The sequence below is a fragment of the Mustela nivalis genome (assembly GCF_964662115.1).
Source record: "Mustela nivalis genome assembly, chromosome: 8".
NCBI lineage: Eukaryota > Metazoa > Chordata > Mammalia > Carnivora > Mustelidae > Mustela > Mustela nivalis.
Genome location: NC_139027.1, coordinates 100,322,830 through 100,342,208, shown reverse-complemented (window position 1 = coordinate 100,342,208; position 19,379 = coordinate 100,322,830). Strand labels below are relative to the sequence as shown.

General features: G+C 40.0%; 1 protein-coding gene across 23 annotated transcripts in view; it reads right to left on the bottom strand.

Annotated features, from left to right (window-relative positions):
• The window catches only part of RALGAPA2 (Ral GTPase activating protein catalytic subunit alpha 2), a 328,431-nt gene that overhangs the window by 107,863 nt on the left and 201,189 nt on the right, over positions 1–19,379 (bottom strand). For all 23 annotated transcript variants that reach the window (XM_082743139.1, XM_082743124.1, XM_082743140.1 and 20 more), the window contains 7 exons: positions 16,090–16,200; positions 14,325–14,393; positions 13,903–14,040; positions 11,361–11,544; positions 6,374–7,145; positions 5,484–5,555; positions 1,165–1,288 (listed from right to left, as the gene is read on the bottom strand). In XM_082743139.1, the coding sequence (XP_082599265.1) occupies positions 1,165–1,288; positions 5,484–5,555; positions 6,374–7,145; positions 11,361–11,544; positions 13,903–14,040; positions 14,325–14,393; positions 16,090–16,200 (1,470 nt within the window). The remainder of the gene's footprint in view (positions 1–1,164; positions 1,289–5,483; positions 5,556–6,373; positions 7,146–11,360; positions 11,545–13,902; positions 14,041–14,324; positions 14,394–16,089; positions 16,201–19,379) is intronic.

Genomic DNA, 19,379 nt, shown 5'->3' with positions numbered 1-19,379 from the left:
AGTCATTGCCTAGGACCTATACCCCCTTTTTAAAATTTAACTTTTCATGAACTAGTATTCTTTCAGTAAAGCATCTATTGTAACACAACTGAAAAAAAGCAATAGAAGAATCTCTTCTGTGCCAAATACAATCAATATATACACTAAATTAATGTTCTAGTCTTTTCTTAACACTCCAGTTAAGAATGTGTTGGTTTAAAAAGTATATTGGTTAAAATGATTAAGTATATTCTACAATAAGTAAAAAGTCACTTCCTTAGTAAGAAGGACAACTTATTGGAGTACAGTTAATTCTTTCAGACTAAAATCTACTTGACATTTTATAAAGTACATGGTCTTGACCTTGATGTAGGGTTCTCCTGTTCCCATCTTCATATTAGCTTCCTTGTTAACATTTAACTCTCAGAGACAAGTCTTATTTATGTACCTAGAAAGTTTCCCACAGCACAGATAACCAAGAAACCAAAACAAAAGTAAGGAAAAGTAAGGGAACTATTTCAGATATGCTGATTTCCATTATAACTATTCTGAGTTCTTTTGGATTCTGGAGATATAATTTCCTTTAGATTTATGTTCCAAGAGACAGATAGGTGTGTGTGCAGACACACTTGTGTATAAATGTATATGTCTGTCTGTCAGACTATTATTCAGCAGAGAAAAAGCAAATTCTTTCAGTATCAGTCATCTTGGGATCAGTCATCTTCCCCCTTAGGGAAAGAGGTTGGCTGATAAACCATAATGGCTACTCTGTTCTATTTTCATGACAATTTTTTACTTCATCCAGCTCTTTCTTCGTATTTTTCACCCACCAAGTCATTTATTTCTTCTCCAATCTTCATACTGCAGCTAAAACCAATGCTTCTCTGCCCATATTTATCTTCTCTTCCCATATACTGTCTATGGCTGGGTGAGTCAATTTGACTACTCGCTTTGGATAAAAAGAAGATGAAATTTAACATTAAAGGAAAAGTTAAGGGAAACAAAAGTTCATGTATGAAGTACTGAAAAGCAACTAACAGAAGATGCCAAATTCAATACATGCATCAACTCTGTAACACTATCTGTACTGGATTTGAACGTAAAATCTTGTATGATTGATGTTCAGTTTATATATATCCTTAAATAGTGCTGGTCAATAAACAGCTCCCAAATGAAATGAATTACCTCCCATCCAAGTCCGGCAACAAAGTCTTCATATGCTTGGCTTCCTCTTTCATTAGAGAGGATTGAACACTTGTCTTCTTGACCTTCAGCAATGTAAAACACTGCAATTTTGTGCGTTTCACGGCTATAAATTTTTCAATTTAAAGGAGTTAGAATTCTCATATTTAAAATTTTATTTCACTACAGCTACCAGCATGATTCCTAATACAGAGCTTTACATTTACGGAGAATTTACTAGGGGTCAGTCACTGTTCTGACAAGGTTCGACACATGGTCTCATTCACTCTTGCAAACACTCTAAAGAGACAATTATCATCACTTCCCTTGTAGAGGTGGTTGAAAGGAGGCACAGAAAATTAAACAAAAAGCACACAGCAAGTGGGAGGCCAGGAATTGAAGCAGGGCAGTCTGGTTCTTGAGATCACTCTCAGAACATGTGACATATTTAACAGCATGTTAGAACACATCATTGGACAAACTCTCTACATTTTCGGTGTAAAAAAAAATATATGTGAAAGCATTTCACATAGATACCAGTTGAGACTAGGTCTATGTGACTGCCTATATTTTACTTAACACACTTTGAAAGAAGGATACTAGATAGCTCCCTGACTGGAACTGTACCTTTCATCCACTTCCTCCATGATAGATTTTGGGTGCTTTACTATTAAATCAAGTTAGCATGATCTGTACTCTGAGGACAGGAGTCCTGCCTTTTTGCCTTTTGTATATGTACCCTGGTCCTTGGCATATAGTAGTTGCTCAGTTAAATCTCTGTTGACAAGAGACCCAATGCTATATATAAATATATTAATAACCAATTTCTACAAATTATACCCTAACGTGTTAAAATAACTAGACTTTTTTACCTGGCAATTTGGTGATGGTTTAGAGATGAAGGCACTGTGCTAATTCAGAGCTTTCATCAAGAACCACTCATTCTGTGGCCCCATTATCCAAGTTTTATTCAAGTCTCTATTTTTAAAAATTTTGGATTATCACCAGCAGAGCAGTTCTACCTTCCTTATTATTTTTGCATTGCATTCTGAAAAATCTCATAGGAAAAACTACCAAGTGTCAAACATAAAGAAATGTTTCTAGAGTCTTAATTGTTCAACATCTTAACACCATAATCTGATTAGACACCTATACTAGTGGAATTTAGGCTCTATATTTTAACATATTTACAAATATTTCCTTCTGTAGGACTTATGTTTTTACTTAATAAGCAGAATGAAATGAAACTGAACTAAAAAGTCATAAAAATAAATCAAGGATTCATTTCTCCCACAGTTCATGAGTAAAATTAGAAAATACAGAAAGGAAAGAGAAGAATAAAAATTCACTTATGTTCTCTGCTTCTATGTTGAAATTGCAACTGTTAGGATTTTAAGATGCATTTTCACATACAAAAGTGAGTTACTACACCCTGTTTTGCAACTGATAATTTTAACTCAAAATATTTGTGAACACTTTTACTGTATAAAATATGCATAACATAAAAGTCACCATGTAAACCATTTTTGAGCGGGAACACTTTTATATCATGTGTTTGTATGACAAAGTTATTAATGGTTGTGTAACGTTCTAGTATATGAATATACATTATCCCAAATCCTTATCATTGGACCTTTAAGTTGCTTCCAGTTTTAAAGACACTATAACATTATCTTTGATATGTCCTTTGAATACATTCATAGAAAAAGAATCTTGGTCATTGCCTACTTTTAAGGCTTTTGATGAACGCTATGCTGCTACCTCTGGAGAAAGTGGACATCCTGAATGCTCTGACTGGCATGGCACAAGCACAGTTGGCGGCACCTCTCTTAATGGGAACCAACCATTGCTGTGAGAAGAGGGAAGTTTTATGGTGACTGATCCAGGGGACTGATGCTCTAGAGTAGAGACCATGTGCTCTCAGACTGTCAGAAAGCTTGTTCTCAGGTAGTACAGAGCCCTGAAACCACCACACCATTTATTCCTTGAGTGACAGGCAGGACACACCCACTAGAATCTGACTAGCTTATTCTCAGAGCTATAATAATTTGGGGGCTCAGATGATGACAGAGATCATGACTTATGACCTGAAAGACTGTCTTTTTCAACAAAAGGAGAAAAAGTATAGTCACTCAATTCCTTTCTGTAGCTCTCTCTGTATATTCAAAAGTCCTCAGCATGTGATTGTTCTCTGTTCTATACATATAACAAGACCATCTCAGGTTTATCTGAAACATTTTTGTTGACTCTCCTCAAAGTCCAAGCTTTTTATCTTGTAGTTGCTTGCAGGTCCTCGAGTCCTCATTAACACAACATGGGAGCACAAGAGCTAAGCCCCAGTGACTGCCTGACTGATGTAGGTGTAAGGAAAGGTGACCTTTAGCTGTAAACATTCATCAAATTTCACATCCTCCAAAATGTTAGCACCACAGAGAGCCTGCCAGGATCAGACACTGTGTCTGGTCTTATTAGGGCCAGGCTTTTGAAATGATAATTAGCAACAGCACTTCATATCCATAAGCTGCACCACCAATGCATGAAGGAGCAGGTAATTCAGGAACGCAGGCACATAAAATCAACATTTCCTCTTCTTCATTAGAATGCATTTTTCTTTCTTATTAGGAATAGACCAAAATAGCTCAGTTTCCTTGTGCTGTCATATTACAAAGCCAAACAAAGAAAAAAAACCATGATTTTAACTTTCACTTTACCATGTGGTGACAAGAGGTATTAATATTTAAAAGAGAAACCCACTGTAATTTGCATGTGCATTCATGACACCTTTTACATCTTCATTATCTTCACGATACATAGATGATAGTTCCCACGCAGTCTCTACTTTTCCTAAGAACATGCTAAGCAGGAACTATGCCTTGACAGCAGGGAGATAAACTGGTATCAGAAATAAACACAGCCACCCTAACTAAAAGTTGAGGGACAAGGTATATTCTTACCTGTTAACTAACCAATACATGGACTGTCTAGATTTCTCATACCTAGAGTCCCCAACTTATTTCCACTTTTCTTTTTTTCCAAAAAGAACCTCAAACACACCCTGTACTATTTACAAAGTAAATTGATACCTTTTTTAGATATTAAGAAGATACTAAATCCAGGAGTTTGGATTTTAAGCAAAGGTTAATCAAGGGACATAAGATTTGCTTATCAGCTCTCCAAAGCCATATTTTACTGCAACAGCACCCCAGGGAGCTCATCCAATGGTACCTCATGCAACTAAAGTGCATTAACACTCAAATTGGCCACAATTACAAGATACCGATGTATTCACTTAATACTAGGAAGCATGGAATAATTCAACATATGCTTGAAAAGCTGAGTTTGGAGCCCAAGTGACTGCTTGTTTAATACTGAAGGACAAGAGGGAGAGAGAAGTGAACCCCTGAGTCCTTCACAAGAAACCCCTCACAGAGTTTCCACAGAGAATTTGGTCTCTATGCCTCTAGAGAAAAAGAAGCATAACAACAATTGGGAAACTGAATATGATGAAGGGCAATGTGAGGAATAATGGCTTCAGGTTTTTCATCTGTAATGAGATACCTAATGATATTCTATGGGGAATAAGAGAGGAACAAAAAGCTATTTTTTAGAAAATGAGTTTTTTAAAAACTAAGACTAAACAAGCAGTTTATTCAAGACTTTGAAGCACCTGTTATGTACAAAGCACTATACTTACTATTGCCTAAGATGTTTTTGGAAGCACACATTTCCCCCAAATCAAAAACTGGTCCTGAGTTCATCTGTACAATTACTTCCAAGATTGTACAGATAAGGGGCACACCTGAGATTTGACCAGCTTTGAGAAGAAGCCTCACTACTAGGAAATTACTAACTGAAACACACTGGTTTTAAGCTTGCCCCCGTTATACAGCAGAGACTGCAGCCAGTGCATTGGGACACAACACAGGTTATACAGTCAGACTTGCTTGGTTTAAACAACATGGTTACATGTGAGCACAGGTAGGTGTCTGAGCCTGGTAAGCCTCTGTTCCTCACTGGAGAAAGAGGAATTTAATCTCTACAGAGATTAAACGAGAATGAATGTCCACTGGCTGCCCCATGAAAAGGTCCTCAACCAAAGACAGATTAGATAGGAGCAATGACTTCTTCTCAGCATAGTAAGCATGTAAGCTTACTCCTCAAGGGGGAAAACACCAAAGGTATGGCATGTGCAGATGTTACCAGATTCTGATTACAGAATGGCCTTTGGGTGTCTCTGCAGGTGTATTCATTCCTGCAGCTCTGTCATCCAAGCACACATTCTCATAGGCAGGAAGGAAGTAGAATGATATACTTCAACATACCACTGACGGGAGTCCAGATTTTTTAGCTCTCTCAATAGTTTGGAATTTTTCTTCAACAGATGGAAATTTTTTCTATTAAAAAAAGAGATGGAAGAAAAGATATATAATCATTACAGACCAATTTTCCCTTTCTAATCAATCAACAAACCTACCTATTCATCTATCCACATACCTATCCATAACCCTCTTCATTCATGAAAGATTTATGATCTGAACCCACAGAATGAGCTCCATTCTCCTGAAGACATTTGAAGGCATCAAAATTCCATGACACTCCATCACTATCCACTGGATGGCTCGGAGGTGAATAAGTGTGTCACTGATGTGTGTGTGCCTGTCTGTGCCTTTTTTCACTATCAGCTCTGCTGTGAATCCCTTTTCCCTATATCTGTCCTTAGAAACCCCACTCCACAGTCAGGATCCAGTTCAAGCCCAGCCCTTTCACAAAGTCTTCCCTTACTATCCCACACTTTGCACTGGGTTAACTGTTCCTCTTGGACCCCCATGTCGTGCTATCTTTCATCAGAGTTGTGCCAAGTCTACCTCCTTCACCAGACCTCAGGTGAGATGGTGGCTTATTCATCTTCGGAGTCCATTTGCATCTTTTGTGACAACAGAAGCAATAATGGACGGAGCAGTAATTAAAACACACACACATGCACACAGAAAACATCTGATACTCTTTAAAATGTAAGAGATGTCTGAAATTCAGTATGTGCATCAGTAGAGCAGAATTAGTTCCACTTGTAGCTTTAACTTAGCAGCAGAAAATAAACGGTAAAAGTAGAAAGAAAAACCTCCATTTCTATTCTCTGCTTCCCAAACTGAGAACAAGAACAAACGCACAAAAATAATGATAAAATAGGTGAAGGTCTAGAGAGGATTGTTACCTTCTGTCCCAAGAATTCATCCCCAAGTCATCAAGCAACAACCTGCAGAAATAAAAGGGTCCTCGTGGCTCTACTGGTGAGGGCTGCTCCTGGCTGGTGATCTTCATGGCTGAGTCAGAGTTACACCTCTGGATGTAGTTGTCTTCTTGGGCATTCTGGCGCAAAATGACCTCAATGATTTCCTTCTCCTGGTCACGGTTCATTCCCCGTGGGGGTGGGGAGGGCTCATTTAGATTTAGCTGTGATGGTAAAAGGCATTCGGGACTTGTGTGGCCAATGTTTTCAAGTAATTTGTCGAGGACATCATCTCCCTCCTCAATTTGAGAAAAATCCTTCTGAGCTCCCAAAGCTTGAGGTTGCCAGCCCGAAATCAGAAATGCAGGATTTCTGCTGCTGGGTGCTAAGCAGCCTTCCAATGGTCCATACAAAACCTTCCCGTCCCAAGAGTACTTCCCTGAGATATCCCGCACGATTACTCTGACGTCTGACAAAGCTCCCCCCTGTGAGCCACCTGCTGGCCCTTCTGAGGGTGTCTGAAGGTAGGAGATGAGGGTGCTGTCATTCAGCACAAAGAGCTGAAGGTTTGGGCTCCGGAACACCTCGGAAGACAGCTCGGGGGCCTCGGCGTGTGCGTTGTCATGGTTCTCACTGACCAGGCTGTGCAGCACGGCGGGGCCCCCACACAGCGGGAAGTGTCCCAGGTGGTTCACCAGGTGGGCCATCACCATGCGGGCAGTCAGGGGGATCAGCTCCAAACTCCTCCTTTTCCGCTCTGTGAGCCAGGATAAGGGAACATAGCAGACAATGAGGAAGAAAGGTCAAAATCTGTACTCAGAATGTTGAATTTGTTTTAGTCTGGGCATTTTTTTCATCTATTTTCTTTTTTGACACTAATTCTATGTGAATTATAAGTACAATTTATATAGATTGCTAGAAATAAGTCAATCAGAGAAAGACAATTATCATATGAACTGACACGTGGAATAAGAAACAAGGCAGAAGATCATAGGGGAAGAGAGGAAAAAATGAAACAAGACAAAAATGCAGTTATCTGGTGATAACTCGACAGAGCAGGCTACTGAACTGAGGACAAAGGTCCAGGGAGACAAACTATAAGAGACTCTTAATCTCAGGAAACAAACCACAGGTTGCTGGTGGGAGGGGAGTGGGGGGATGGGGTACCTGGGTGATGGACATTGGGGAGGGTGTGTGCTATGGCGGAGTGATGGGTGCAAGACTAATGAATCACAGACCTGTATCCCTGAAATAAATAATACACTATATGTTAATTTAAAAAAATAAACAAACAAGAAAGCAAATAAATAGATTGCTAAAAGAACCAACTTCCATGAAGATCTCATTCTAGGGACACTTAAAAATCTGTAGATACAGCAGTAAACCAGAGAATTTCCCTGTCCTGAAAGAGCTGATGGTTCAGGGAGTTCTGGGAGGTGGAACCTGCAGCTGGAGAGGATCCTGTGGGAAAAGTGGTGGGTTTGAGGTCCAGGTCACAGAGGTTACTCCACTCCCTTCACCAGGGTAAAGGCAGATGCTGATGAGGAAATGAATCAAGCTTGTGATGTTGCGGATGGATTGACGAAATCTGCTTTAAGATCTTTGTGACAATTTATGTTTTGTTGCTTGGGCATTTTAAATATTTAATGGAATCTGATTCATTAATTAACTCACAGAAATAGAAGGCTTTAACTGAATTTGCAGTTGATGATTAAAGGCCTAAGAGCAAGTGACTTACAAAATGTTTAAGGCTTCAAAAGTATAGGAAGACTGACATTAGCATGTGAAGGTGGGCTCTGTGAAATGCAGGAGTAAAGGAAGAAGCAGAGAAACAATTGGTAAGCACGGAGGGAAACAACCACTTAAGCTTCAGAGTAGTCAGAGAAATTGTAATTTGCCAAGGTTAGAAAAGAACTGTGTATTAATCGAAGAACAACTGAAAATGAACTCTTTTAATTTCAATAAAAAATATCACTAGATATTTAAGTAAGACTTGTACTTTGGGCTTAAAGGTTTAAGAAATACTTGGTTTCTAAAATCATAATAGAAAACTCAAATATTAATTAAACACAAATAACTCTAAATTATGCTTTCTGATGCTAAACAACTTCCTTCTCAGATATTAAAAATTCAATGAACTTATCTATGAAACATTAATTGTATGATGTATAAATCCTACCAAGAAACAATCAAATCCTAGAGTGTAGGAACCTCAGTGTGATGACTGATGAACAAGGTCATCCTTTTTCTTGAATTTCTTCTTAATTTTTGCTATTCAGTGAATAAGAAATCACTGTATGCAAGAATGCAAAATAAAATCTTACATGAAAACTTGAGTTTTCATAACCAAAGGTCATTTACATCCATCTCTGACAAATTCAACTGTCCTTCCTGACCCTTGTAGAAAAGTGTATGATTTCCATACAGCTGAGAAATTTAAGCACCTCAACTAATTCCCCTGAAATCACAGTTATGAATGCCTTTGCTTTTGTGTCCATATTAACTTTTTCAAAAGTTACAGATGCTTTTTATTCATGCTTATCATTCCATATGAATATGTGCTCTGTCAGAAATGTTAATGCCCCAAACAACAAAGACATGGCCAGCTGGGAGTTCAGGAGGCTATGGTGACAGCGGATGGTGATAACTCGACAGAGCAGGCTACAGAACTGAGGACAAAGGTCCAATTTGGTAAAGCCCAATGCAGACAATTAAAACTGGAAAAGCAACTTTCCTCTGCTTTTACTTACATAGGTTGTGCTTTCAATCTGAGATACATACAAATTTATATTTTAAGGAATGTGTTTGAATTCTACAGTGGGAAATCAAGTGGAGTCACACTAATCAAGCCATAAACCATGACACACCCAATAAAAACTCCAAATATTTTTGGTATTGAAAAGTAAGGAAAGGAATATTTGTGAAGTAAAAATTGTTTTTCCTGACAGAAAAACTTCAGCTGCATCTACTGCCTGTGGTTCCCTGAAAAATAAAGAGAAAACTAGACTCCATTCATGAGAAAATCTCATAGCTTCCACAAACTATGAAAAATATAATCTAAATATTTATCTTACTTCGCTAAATTTAGAGATGAAACAGAAAGGCAGTAATTTTAGTTTTGCCTTTTAAATTTCAGTTTTTAAAGCTCCCCTCTTTCCTTCTTTTTAAAGCAATTAGGTATTAATGATGAGAAATTTGAGCACCTGTGTTTACCATCAGTGGCTTTTCCTTGAGCTAGGCCAGCAGGCACCTCAGCTGGAGGCAACTGAATGTGTCTCTTGCTTACAATTATTTGAAAGTAGTATTTATATCAAATAGTACATAATAGGGAATGAAAGAGTCACTTGAATATAATAGATAAAAATACAGTATTACTTCCCAGAAACATGAGAGAAAAAACAGCTTGGTTATGAATGATAAATTATGACACTGAATGAAAACAAAAAACTCTCAAATACAAGCATATTTGTGTTTAACCTAAAATACTTCAGCTATCATCTTTAATTTTCCTCTCATTCTTAAGATTGTATACCCACAACAAGAGTGTCTGTGCATGCCAATATGTTTTATAGCTGCTTTGCTTTTTTATCTAGTTAGAGTGTTAGTGAATTTTAAAACTCCTTTGCCACTGAAGTTCAAACAGTTACTTTTAGTACCACAGAACTATGTTAGGACAAGCAGCTTGCACAAGGTCTGAGGTTTTCTGGGAAATAAAGTCCAAGAGTGTTGTACATTGAAAGCAAGGTGGTCCCAAAATTTAAATGTGCATTTTCCACTAACCTGGTGAAATTATCTCATTCCTTTTCTTTTTCTTTTTTTTTTTTTTTTAAGATTTTTTATTTATTTATTTGACAGAGAGAGATCACAAGCTGGCAGAGAGGCAGGCAGAGAGAGAGGAGGAAGCAGGCTCCCTGCTGAGCAGAGAGCCCGATGCGGGGCTCGATCCCAGGACCCTGGGATCATGACCTGAGCCGAAGGCAGCGGCTTAACCCACTGAGCCACCCAGGCGCCCCATCTCATTCCTTTTCTTTACAGTGTTTTTCCCCCCTTAAGGTTCCATCCTTGGACCTAGGTTTTAACTTGCAAAGTCCGTAACATTTTCATGGATGATCTAAAACTCCACACCCACATTTTATTTTTTTTTAACTTTTAGACAATTGAAGATTCACATGCACTCATAAGAAAAATACAGAGAGATCCCAAATAGCCTTCATTCCCCTGGTAATATCTTACACAGCATAACTATAGTACAGTATCACAATCAGGAAATTTTGATTGGTATTTTGATATGATATGCCATATTTGATATGATTCATCAATATTCATAGTTTACGCATTTTGTGAGTATTTCACATGTACAGGTGATATACCTACCTTTGGACTCACATCTCAAAGCCCAGAGATAGGCTTTTGTCCTTTCAGGAAGAAGATGGTTGAGGAGATCATACAGCAGTTCCTAATCCTGACAATACCCACATATTCTAAAATAGTCCCCCTGCCATCAGCAGAGTGATCCTCATACTGTGGCATGCAAATCCCCACCTCTCTACAATGCTCTCCTAGTCTGCAACCCTCCATGATATCCTTTCGAAGTCTGCCCATCCTTCTAAATCTGGCTTAGGTCCTTCCTCACAGCAACCCGCCACAGTGCTACTGGTTCATGAATGGGTCCTGCATTAATCCTGTCTCTCTATACATGTAAAGTTCCTCTGGGGTAGAAAATGAGACTTTTTCTATGGGTCTCATAGGTCTTAAACATATAGGTCCTCAACACAAAATTCAACTATGAGAGGAAAAGGGAGAGGGGGCGAAGAAACAGAAAAAAAGAAGCAAGGCAGGCAGAACTTACTATCACAGAGGAGTCTAGAAAGCAGAAACAAGTTAATTTTTGAAAATAATGTAGCAAGCATGGGCAAAGGCTACAATCTTTCCTTTTCCCACCCATGAGAATTATTATTCTGAAGAATCTCACCCTCTTCAACTGTGAGCAGGTTTCCCAAATCTGCTGAAGAATGATACTGGACTGGCTCCGAATTCTTCACATTTGCCAGTGGCAGGAAAGGGTCGTAATCCGGGGAGGACAGGTCAGCCAGGGTCAGTGTGTAGTGACTCTGCTGGGTGTATGTGCTTGAGCCACAAACACAGCAGTGCAGAACCTGTGAGAAACAGAAGGGAATGTGTGTCATGGATGTGACTAACCCCCTGTCCCTTACAACCTGCCAAACCACAACAGCACTTAGGAGGCAGGTAATACTTGATAGGGTTGGTAATACTTGAAGACATAGAATCCCTTCCATTCTAAAACATCTTCTTGCTATTTGCAAGTTTATTCTGCTCCTTTTACAACAATGCCAATAAATATATTCTCAAGACAAAAGGAAAGTGAAAGTTAAAAAGTGCTTATTTTGCCATTCTAGGTGGGAGCACACAGCTAAGTCCTGCTGTGGCCTACCAGAATGTTCATAGAACTTCTTTTTAGGGTCCAGAGCTCTACTACCCAAATATACATCATCAGTAGGACAGATACATAAATCATGGCATACTCTCATTGTGTATTACCAAACAGCAGTGAGCGAAAAATCTACAACTATTCACAACAGTATAAATGAATCCCTCAGAAATAATGCTGAGTGAAGGACGTCCGACACAGAAGCACATACTGCATAATTCCAGCCATACAAAGTACAAAAAAATCTACACTGTTAGACAGGCTAGTAGTTACCCCAGGTGTGTGTATGGAGATAGTGACTAGTAGGGAGGCATGATGGGGACTTCTGGGATACCAAGACTATTTAGTTTCTGCAGTTGGGATCTGGTTTCACAGGTGTAACCACTTTGTGAAAATCCATCAAGCAGAGCTTATGACTAATACAGTTTTCTGGATGCATATCATACTTCATTAAAAGAGTCCTTTAAAAATAAAATAACATTACTCAGTAAATTTGTGAATTGTGTTAACGAGGAGGTGACTTTTTCATTGGTAAAACAATTTTAAGAGAAATCTTTAACAACAACAACAAAAAAATACTAGAAAAGAGATAAATTTAAATGACTGTGGCTACTTTATTTGGTTGAGCCAGGCCTCGTTTATAAGCCACAGAGATGACAGAAGTATCTAATGAATCCTAACAGAGTTATTAAAAGTTTTGACCAACTTTTAAGTTGTTTTTAAGAAACAACTTAAAGATACACAGTACTTTTTAGTAGAATTTCAACCATGTTAAGTGTCTTCTTCCCTTGTGTTTAATACATTTTTTTAAAAGGCAACAGAGTAATAAGTTAATGACTTGGAATATATATTTTTTAAGGTTATTAGTAAGTAGGGGTGCCTGGGTGGCTCAGTCAGTTAAGCATCTGCTTTCAGCTCAAGTCATGATCTCAGGGTCCTGGGATCAAGCCCCACGTCAGGGTTTCTACTCAGGGGAGCCTGCTTCTCTCTCTGCCTCTGCTGTTCCCCCTGCATGTGCTCTCTCGCTCACTTTCTCACAAATAAATAAAATCTTTAAAAAAAGTAAAGTTTTTAAGTTATAAATATAAATTATATTTGGCATATATATAGACATATGTAAATATAAATTATAAGTATAAATTATTTATAACCTTTATAAAAGTAAAGATTATAAATTAGTAAAGGTTTGTTACTAAAACAATACACAGAGTTGTCTCTACCTAGTAGTAATTATTCGATGATACCCAAACGCTAAACTCATAAATAAGGCTTTCACAGGAGGGAATGTAAAGCCAATACAGAAGGATAATATAAAGGGTCCAGAGCAAACACCAAACCTAGGCATCAGTAGGGGGTGAAATTCAAATATTTTAAGTACTATAAAAATGACGAGGCTAAATACTTTGAAGTGATATATTTCCTTAATTTATTTCTTAAGACTCGGGGTGTCTTGGTGGCTTAGTTGGTTAAGTGTCAGCTCAGGTCATGATCTCAGGGTCCTGGGATGGAGCCCTGAGTGGAGTTACCTGCTCAGTGGGGGAGCCTGCTTCTTCCTCTCCTTCCTGCTTGTGCCCTCTCTCACTATCTCTGTCTTTTTCTCAAATAAATAAAAAACCTTAAAAAATTTATTTCTTAAGATCTTTTAAAGCAAAGAGAGTACTGAGTCCTTTATACTTCTTCTTCCTTTGATAAGCAGATTTTGTCAAACTACAGCTCTAAATATTCCTACAGCATTAACAGTTCTTTTTAAAATTAAGTACAGATAGACCATGTTATATGAAAATTGACAGGGGGTGGGGAGCGGTGGTTTCTGGTCAAACCTCAGTTGTTTAAAGATGGAAGTCATGTGAAAATGCAAGCTTCTTTCACTGAGTAACCATTGCTTCTCTACAAGAGTATCTTCTCTGTTTTCACTACTTAAATTATTCTTTTCTTTTAACATGTTTCAGCCCTCAAATATGCTTTTCAAAATGGTACAAATAAGTAAATGTATAGAACATATTTTGGTAATTCTCTGATGCTTAAGTCTATACTCTATGTCCCTGAGGCCCAAATAGAGACTCACCCTATAGATATAATCCAGCAAAGGGGCTCTCGACGAGTGCTGTTCTTCCAGGGCCGCTGTGGACACTGGGTGGAGGAGGGTGCTCACTGGCAATGCCATGCACCAGTCCAAGAGGCAGAGTAGCAAGGACACAATAAACTGGAAGAGGAAACAGGCCCAGTAACATATACTGCAATCCTTCAAACTTTGCTACATGTAATAGCAAACAACAGAACAGTCCCTACACAATAATAATTATTCAGTGGGGCACACAAATGCACAATTAATGAATGAATAAATAAAGTTTTCACAGGGGAGACCATTAGGACCAATAGAGAAGAAAACTACAAAGGATATCCCTACATAGAACATTATTTATAATTTTGTTTTACGTTAAAAAAAAATCCAACCTCTGGAAAAAACTTAGATGATGTGCCACCTACCTTTTTATCTGTTTCCACTGAGGAGTACTCTGCACTTGGTAAAAGAAAAGCAATTGTGGCCACAAGGATCTGCATAAAAGACAAATCCCCAATGAAAGAGACCATAGCAATAGTTTGGGAAACTATATGATAAGATTCCCAAAATGGCCTTGCACTAAACCCAGCTTGGTGCCAACTTGCTAGAGGAAGGTGATTAAAAAGCAGAGAACAGTTTAGAGCTCCCTATGGTCCTGAAAATCAAGAGAAAGTGACAGACCCACACCTAGTCTCCATTCCACCCTACTGGTGCTGAAATTGGGGGCCCCAGAGGAAGGGACATTTCTCTCTGTGGTCACACAAGTCCTTTCATCAGTCCCCACACTTTACACAATGAAAGTAAAAATCATTTTCAAAAATAACTATGAAAATACTACCATTTGATTTTCTTATAAACCATTCATGTCTCTATCTCTTGTCCTGGTGTAAAAGTACCCCTTGTATTCTCAAAGGTATTTATCTTTTGATGATAAACTGTAAGTGATCTTTGAACAACCCGGGTATTGTACCCCCTCCCCACTGCGCACAGTAAAAATCCATGTATAAATTTTGACTTCCCCCCAATTTAACTACTATTAGCTGACTACAGGCCAGAAGTGTCATCAATGTGTTGATGGATCATCCATGTGTTGATGGATGATCAACACATATTTTGTATGTTATATATATTCTACGCTGTAGACTTAAAATAAAGTAAGCTAGTGAAAAGAAAATAAAATCATAAGGAAGAGAAAATGTATTTACAGTCCTCTATTGTATTTATATAAAAAAAAATCCACATACGAATTGACTTATGTAGCTCAAACCCATGTTGTTCAAGGGTCAACTGTACATAGTTGCCCTAGAACACAACTTTACAGCTTGCAGCATCTGATATTCCTATGTCCAGAGCTCCGTTCCACTCTAGGTCACCTAACGTCTCCCTGAGAGAACAAAGTGATCTCACTGGTGAAATCTACCTAGGGCGGAGAGAAAATAAGTCAATATCACTTCTTCTCTCCCTGTAATACCACACAGAGATAAGTCAAATTTCCTTGAAGAGTTACCACTGCATGTGTAAAGAACAGGGCATGTTTCAGAAAGAGCAGCTTTCAAAACTGGCAGGAATGGATGTGCCTCATATGCAGGCACTTACAGAGGTGAGGGTACCTCTTCTTTACAGGCAAGCACCCTCAGATATAACCGGCCTCCAGGATATCATCACTGGGACGATTCTTTCTGCTCCTTCTGTCCTTTTCTCCCAGCAACTACCCTCCTACCCCCGCCCGCGGGTATTAGAGTAGTAATCTCATTACAGCTGGGTAATCACGCTATGGCAGAAAGCGTGGTCCGGGGCCTCAGTCTGGAAGAGACTCCTGTTTCACACAACAGTCCCCCTGCCCCCCGCCCCTGCATGGAGGGCATCATAACCAGCTGCCTACTCCTTGTTGGCACCATCCAAATTACTCTCGATGAATGAAGCCCAATCTACAAAAGGTCTCTTTGTTGTGGTCGTGTCTGCTTTTCAAACTCCCCAAGTGTGAGACTCTGCCATGAACACTGGTGGCTTCTTTACGTAGTGCCTGAAATCACAGCTGAGAAGAGCCAGTGCGATTTAATCTTAAAACGAATGACTTGTATGGCAATGTAATAGACAGTTCTCTAACAATTATCTGAGTATCTGTAATTCATTAAATACCGAATAGAGTGAGAGGGAAATGCTTATGTTTTAGCACAGGAAAAGACTTACTTCTGCAATTTTCCGGGGCAGAGAGGTTTCAAACATCTGAAGCTTTTCCCAGTAGGAAACCAGCAACTGAAGAACATCACAGGCCACCTGAGCCACGATTTTGTTAGAAAACTGTAAAAGGAAACAAAACCCCAAACGAAAGGATTGAACTTAACACGTACATTTGTTCCAAGGAAGAAAAGAAGAGGCATTTCTTTCTAGTGATGTTTAGGGATACGTTTCCTTGTCTGGCATTCAATTTTTGAAAAATGTGTCCTGGTACCAGATAGCTTGTGTATGATCATCATCCTGTAACTCCGTCTCGTCCAGACTAGCTGTATTAACTTAATGTTCTGCAGAAACAAGTAGCTGTTGTTCAGTCATAGGAAAATTAAAACTGTAATTTCAGATGCCTCATGCAGATCGCATAAATTATAGTTTTAACAACTAGAGGAAATTAAAATGCAGCCGACTACTGAGCATTCCCTATGTGCTGGACCTTTTACAAGAATTTTCCTCATTTCTGCATTGATAAATCCTCACTAGCAGCTCTTCAAGGTAGACGTGATCTTCATTTTGCACCTGGAGAAACGGACTGAGCAAGTGACTTTCTGTCTTCTAAAATTAAACTGAATGCCCACATGTAATGTACTAAGAAATGTGAAACTTTGATGACTCCAAGAACATGATTCATAAGCTCTGGTGTATTCAGTTACTTTGAGTATGTTTTCGGAGTCTGGAGTGTGTCCAAGGTCCTCTGGATGCTCCCATTTCTTGTGAGATGGCATGTCAATAGGGGAGGGATGGTGCCTACAAGGGCTGCTGGCTGGGGTGGATGAAACAGATGAAGGCATCCTGTGCTTCTCTCCCTGGCCAGAACCTGGGACTACTCTGCTAGCCATACCTCATTATCTACAAAAGAAAAGATTTGTCACTGATTTTGGGGAACCTCTGGATATGTGGCTTTGGGAAACCTCTGGATACGTAGCTTAGTTGTTTCCTTGCCAGGAGTTCCAAGTCCCAAGAAGCACATCCTAATTGACCTCAGCACCACACAGATACAGAAAAGTCAACATTTAGTATCTCAGTGTAAGTACATAGGACAAGGAAGAAGTTAGGGCAAAGGGGATTCATTTGAATTCAATAGGATAAACACTTCTTGATTGCCCTTTTCTGGTAGGCACCAGGGCAAGAGCGTCTGTGCTCAAGGGGCTCTTCAGAGCCTGGCCTCTAGGCCTCAGGGGACCTGATGCTCATAGGCTTCTTTCAATCCTTCAAATACTCTGGCTTGCTTCTGCCCCAGGGCCTTTGTACTTGCTCCCTGCTTTGCCTGGGACACTCATTCCCCAGGTCTGCATGTTGCTGGCACTGCCACATCTTTCAGATCATGGCCCTAAATGTCTCCTCTATGAGACCACCATGTCCATCCAAAGGAGTGGCAGCCCACCTGCTCCAGCTCTTCAGCTTCATCCTGTTTCCCACTTATAGTTCCCTTATGGCATTAAGGGCTATCAAGCTGATCTTTGGTATTTGTCTGCCTATTCTTTCATGTGTTTAATTTTTCCACATCTCATTCACCATTCATCATCTCATATCACTCATTCATCATTCCTAATGTCTCGCACAGCCCCCTGAGGAGTAGCACAAGGGGAGTCTGAGGTGAAGATGGAACCAAGGGAGCGAAGAACATGAGTAGGCACTGGGTGTGTTTCTCTTGCATCACAGTGATCAAGTCATGGGGTGGAAGCAGAAGGTTGGCATGAAGCAGAAGATGGAAGCACACAAGAGGACGATGAGGAAATGAGAGCTATGGTAGACCAGACAATAAACCTCTGAGCAGAGAGGGGTAAGGTGTGAGAGAGGGGGCAGACCACAAAGAGGACGGGCTGTGGGGGGAGAGGGGATCAGGAGAGCTGAGCCTAACTCGGAAGGAGGTAGAGAAAGAGTGTCTCTGTGTAGGCAGCAGGCAGCAGGGCCCTGCGACAAGCAAGGCTAGGTTGGAGGGCTGCAAGTGGAGTGGTATTAGTCCCACGCGAATGCTATGGGCTGGGGCAGGGAATTAATCACTCACTCCGCACATATACTCATGGAACAAGGACAATGTGCCAGCACTGATGGTGACACACGGTAGCTAAACTTGTGGTATGCACGGCAGAACTCACAGGTTGCTGAATTACTTTATGTTCTATACCTGAAACTAACATGACATTATGTGTCAGCTATACTCAAAAAAAAAAAAAAAAAGAAAAAGAAAAAGAGCAATAGACCCACTCCCTCCAAAAACCATACGGGGAAAAGAATTCTGGGAAATGCTGTCCAGGCTCAGCTAAACTGACAAGTACTAAGGCCACAGCTCCCTTGCTGCCCCAACAGCACACTCTGCTCCATGTACCAACATCTTGCTCTTCGAATATATACCAGTTCGTGTGCACCTCAGGGCCCTGGTACTTGATGCTCCTTCTGCCTGGAGTGCCCCTTCCCCAGACACTGCCTACCTCCTTCTCACTATTCATTTCTGCACTCACAGGCCACCTCCTCCCACTACAGAGGATCTTCTGCTTCTGGATGCTCTCTAAAGTGAACATGTGTAGTTGCTTGACCAGTGTCAATTTCCCCCTCTCTCCTTAACTAATAGTAGATCTTTTTCCAGGTGCAAGTCCTCTCTCCCAGTTCCAGGAATATGCCCTAACTGACTGAAATTAATCAAAAGATTTTATTCCCAGCCTCAGTCACTGGCAAAAGGATGAGTGAGAAACCTTGGCTAATGCATCTCAGTACCACTTACTAGAATGCTGTGAGGGAAGTCCTGCTGAACATGAACAAGGACACGCAATATCCTGAATTCTACTGGCAGATATCCTCCAACTGTGCGGGCATCCCATCCTAAAAGGAAGCCATCTCTGTGGACTACAGAGCAGAGGACTCAGACAATTAGGTCAGTGTTGATGCTGTTCACCTCCTGGATCAACCAGACTCAAACTCTTCCATACCCATGTATTTTCCGGCTATAAGAACTAATACATTCCCATGTTGTTTGAGCCAAAAAAGAAGAGCAAAGCACAGGGCACAAGATGAACAGGGCAGATATCGTCCCTACTCCGAAAGACTGACAATCTTGGGAATAGGCAGGGACCTGTTTGTGTATATTCCTGAATGCCATGCTTAGTACTCTAGTTTGTGGGTGACTTGGTGAGGGCTTGTGCTGACAGATTCCTCTGGTGGCAGTATGGAGGACAGATCTGTGGGGGCCAGACTAGGGCTAAGGGGTTGGAGAACACCCAGAGGCTCAGTTTTTAGCATAGCTAGCCAGC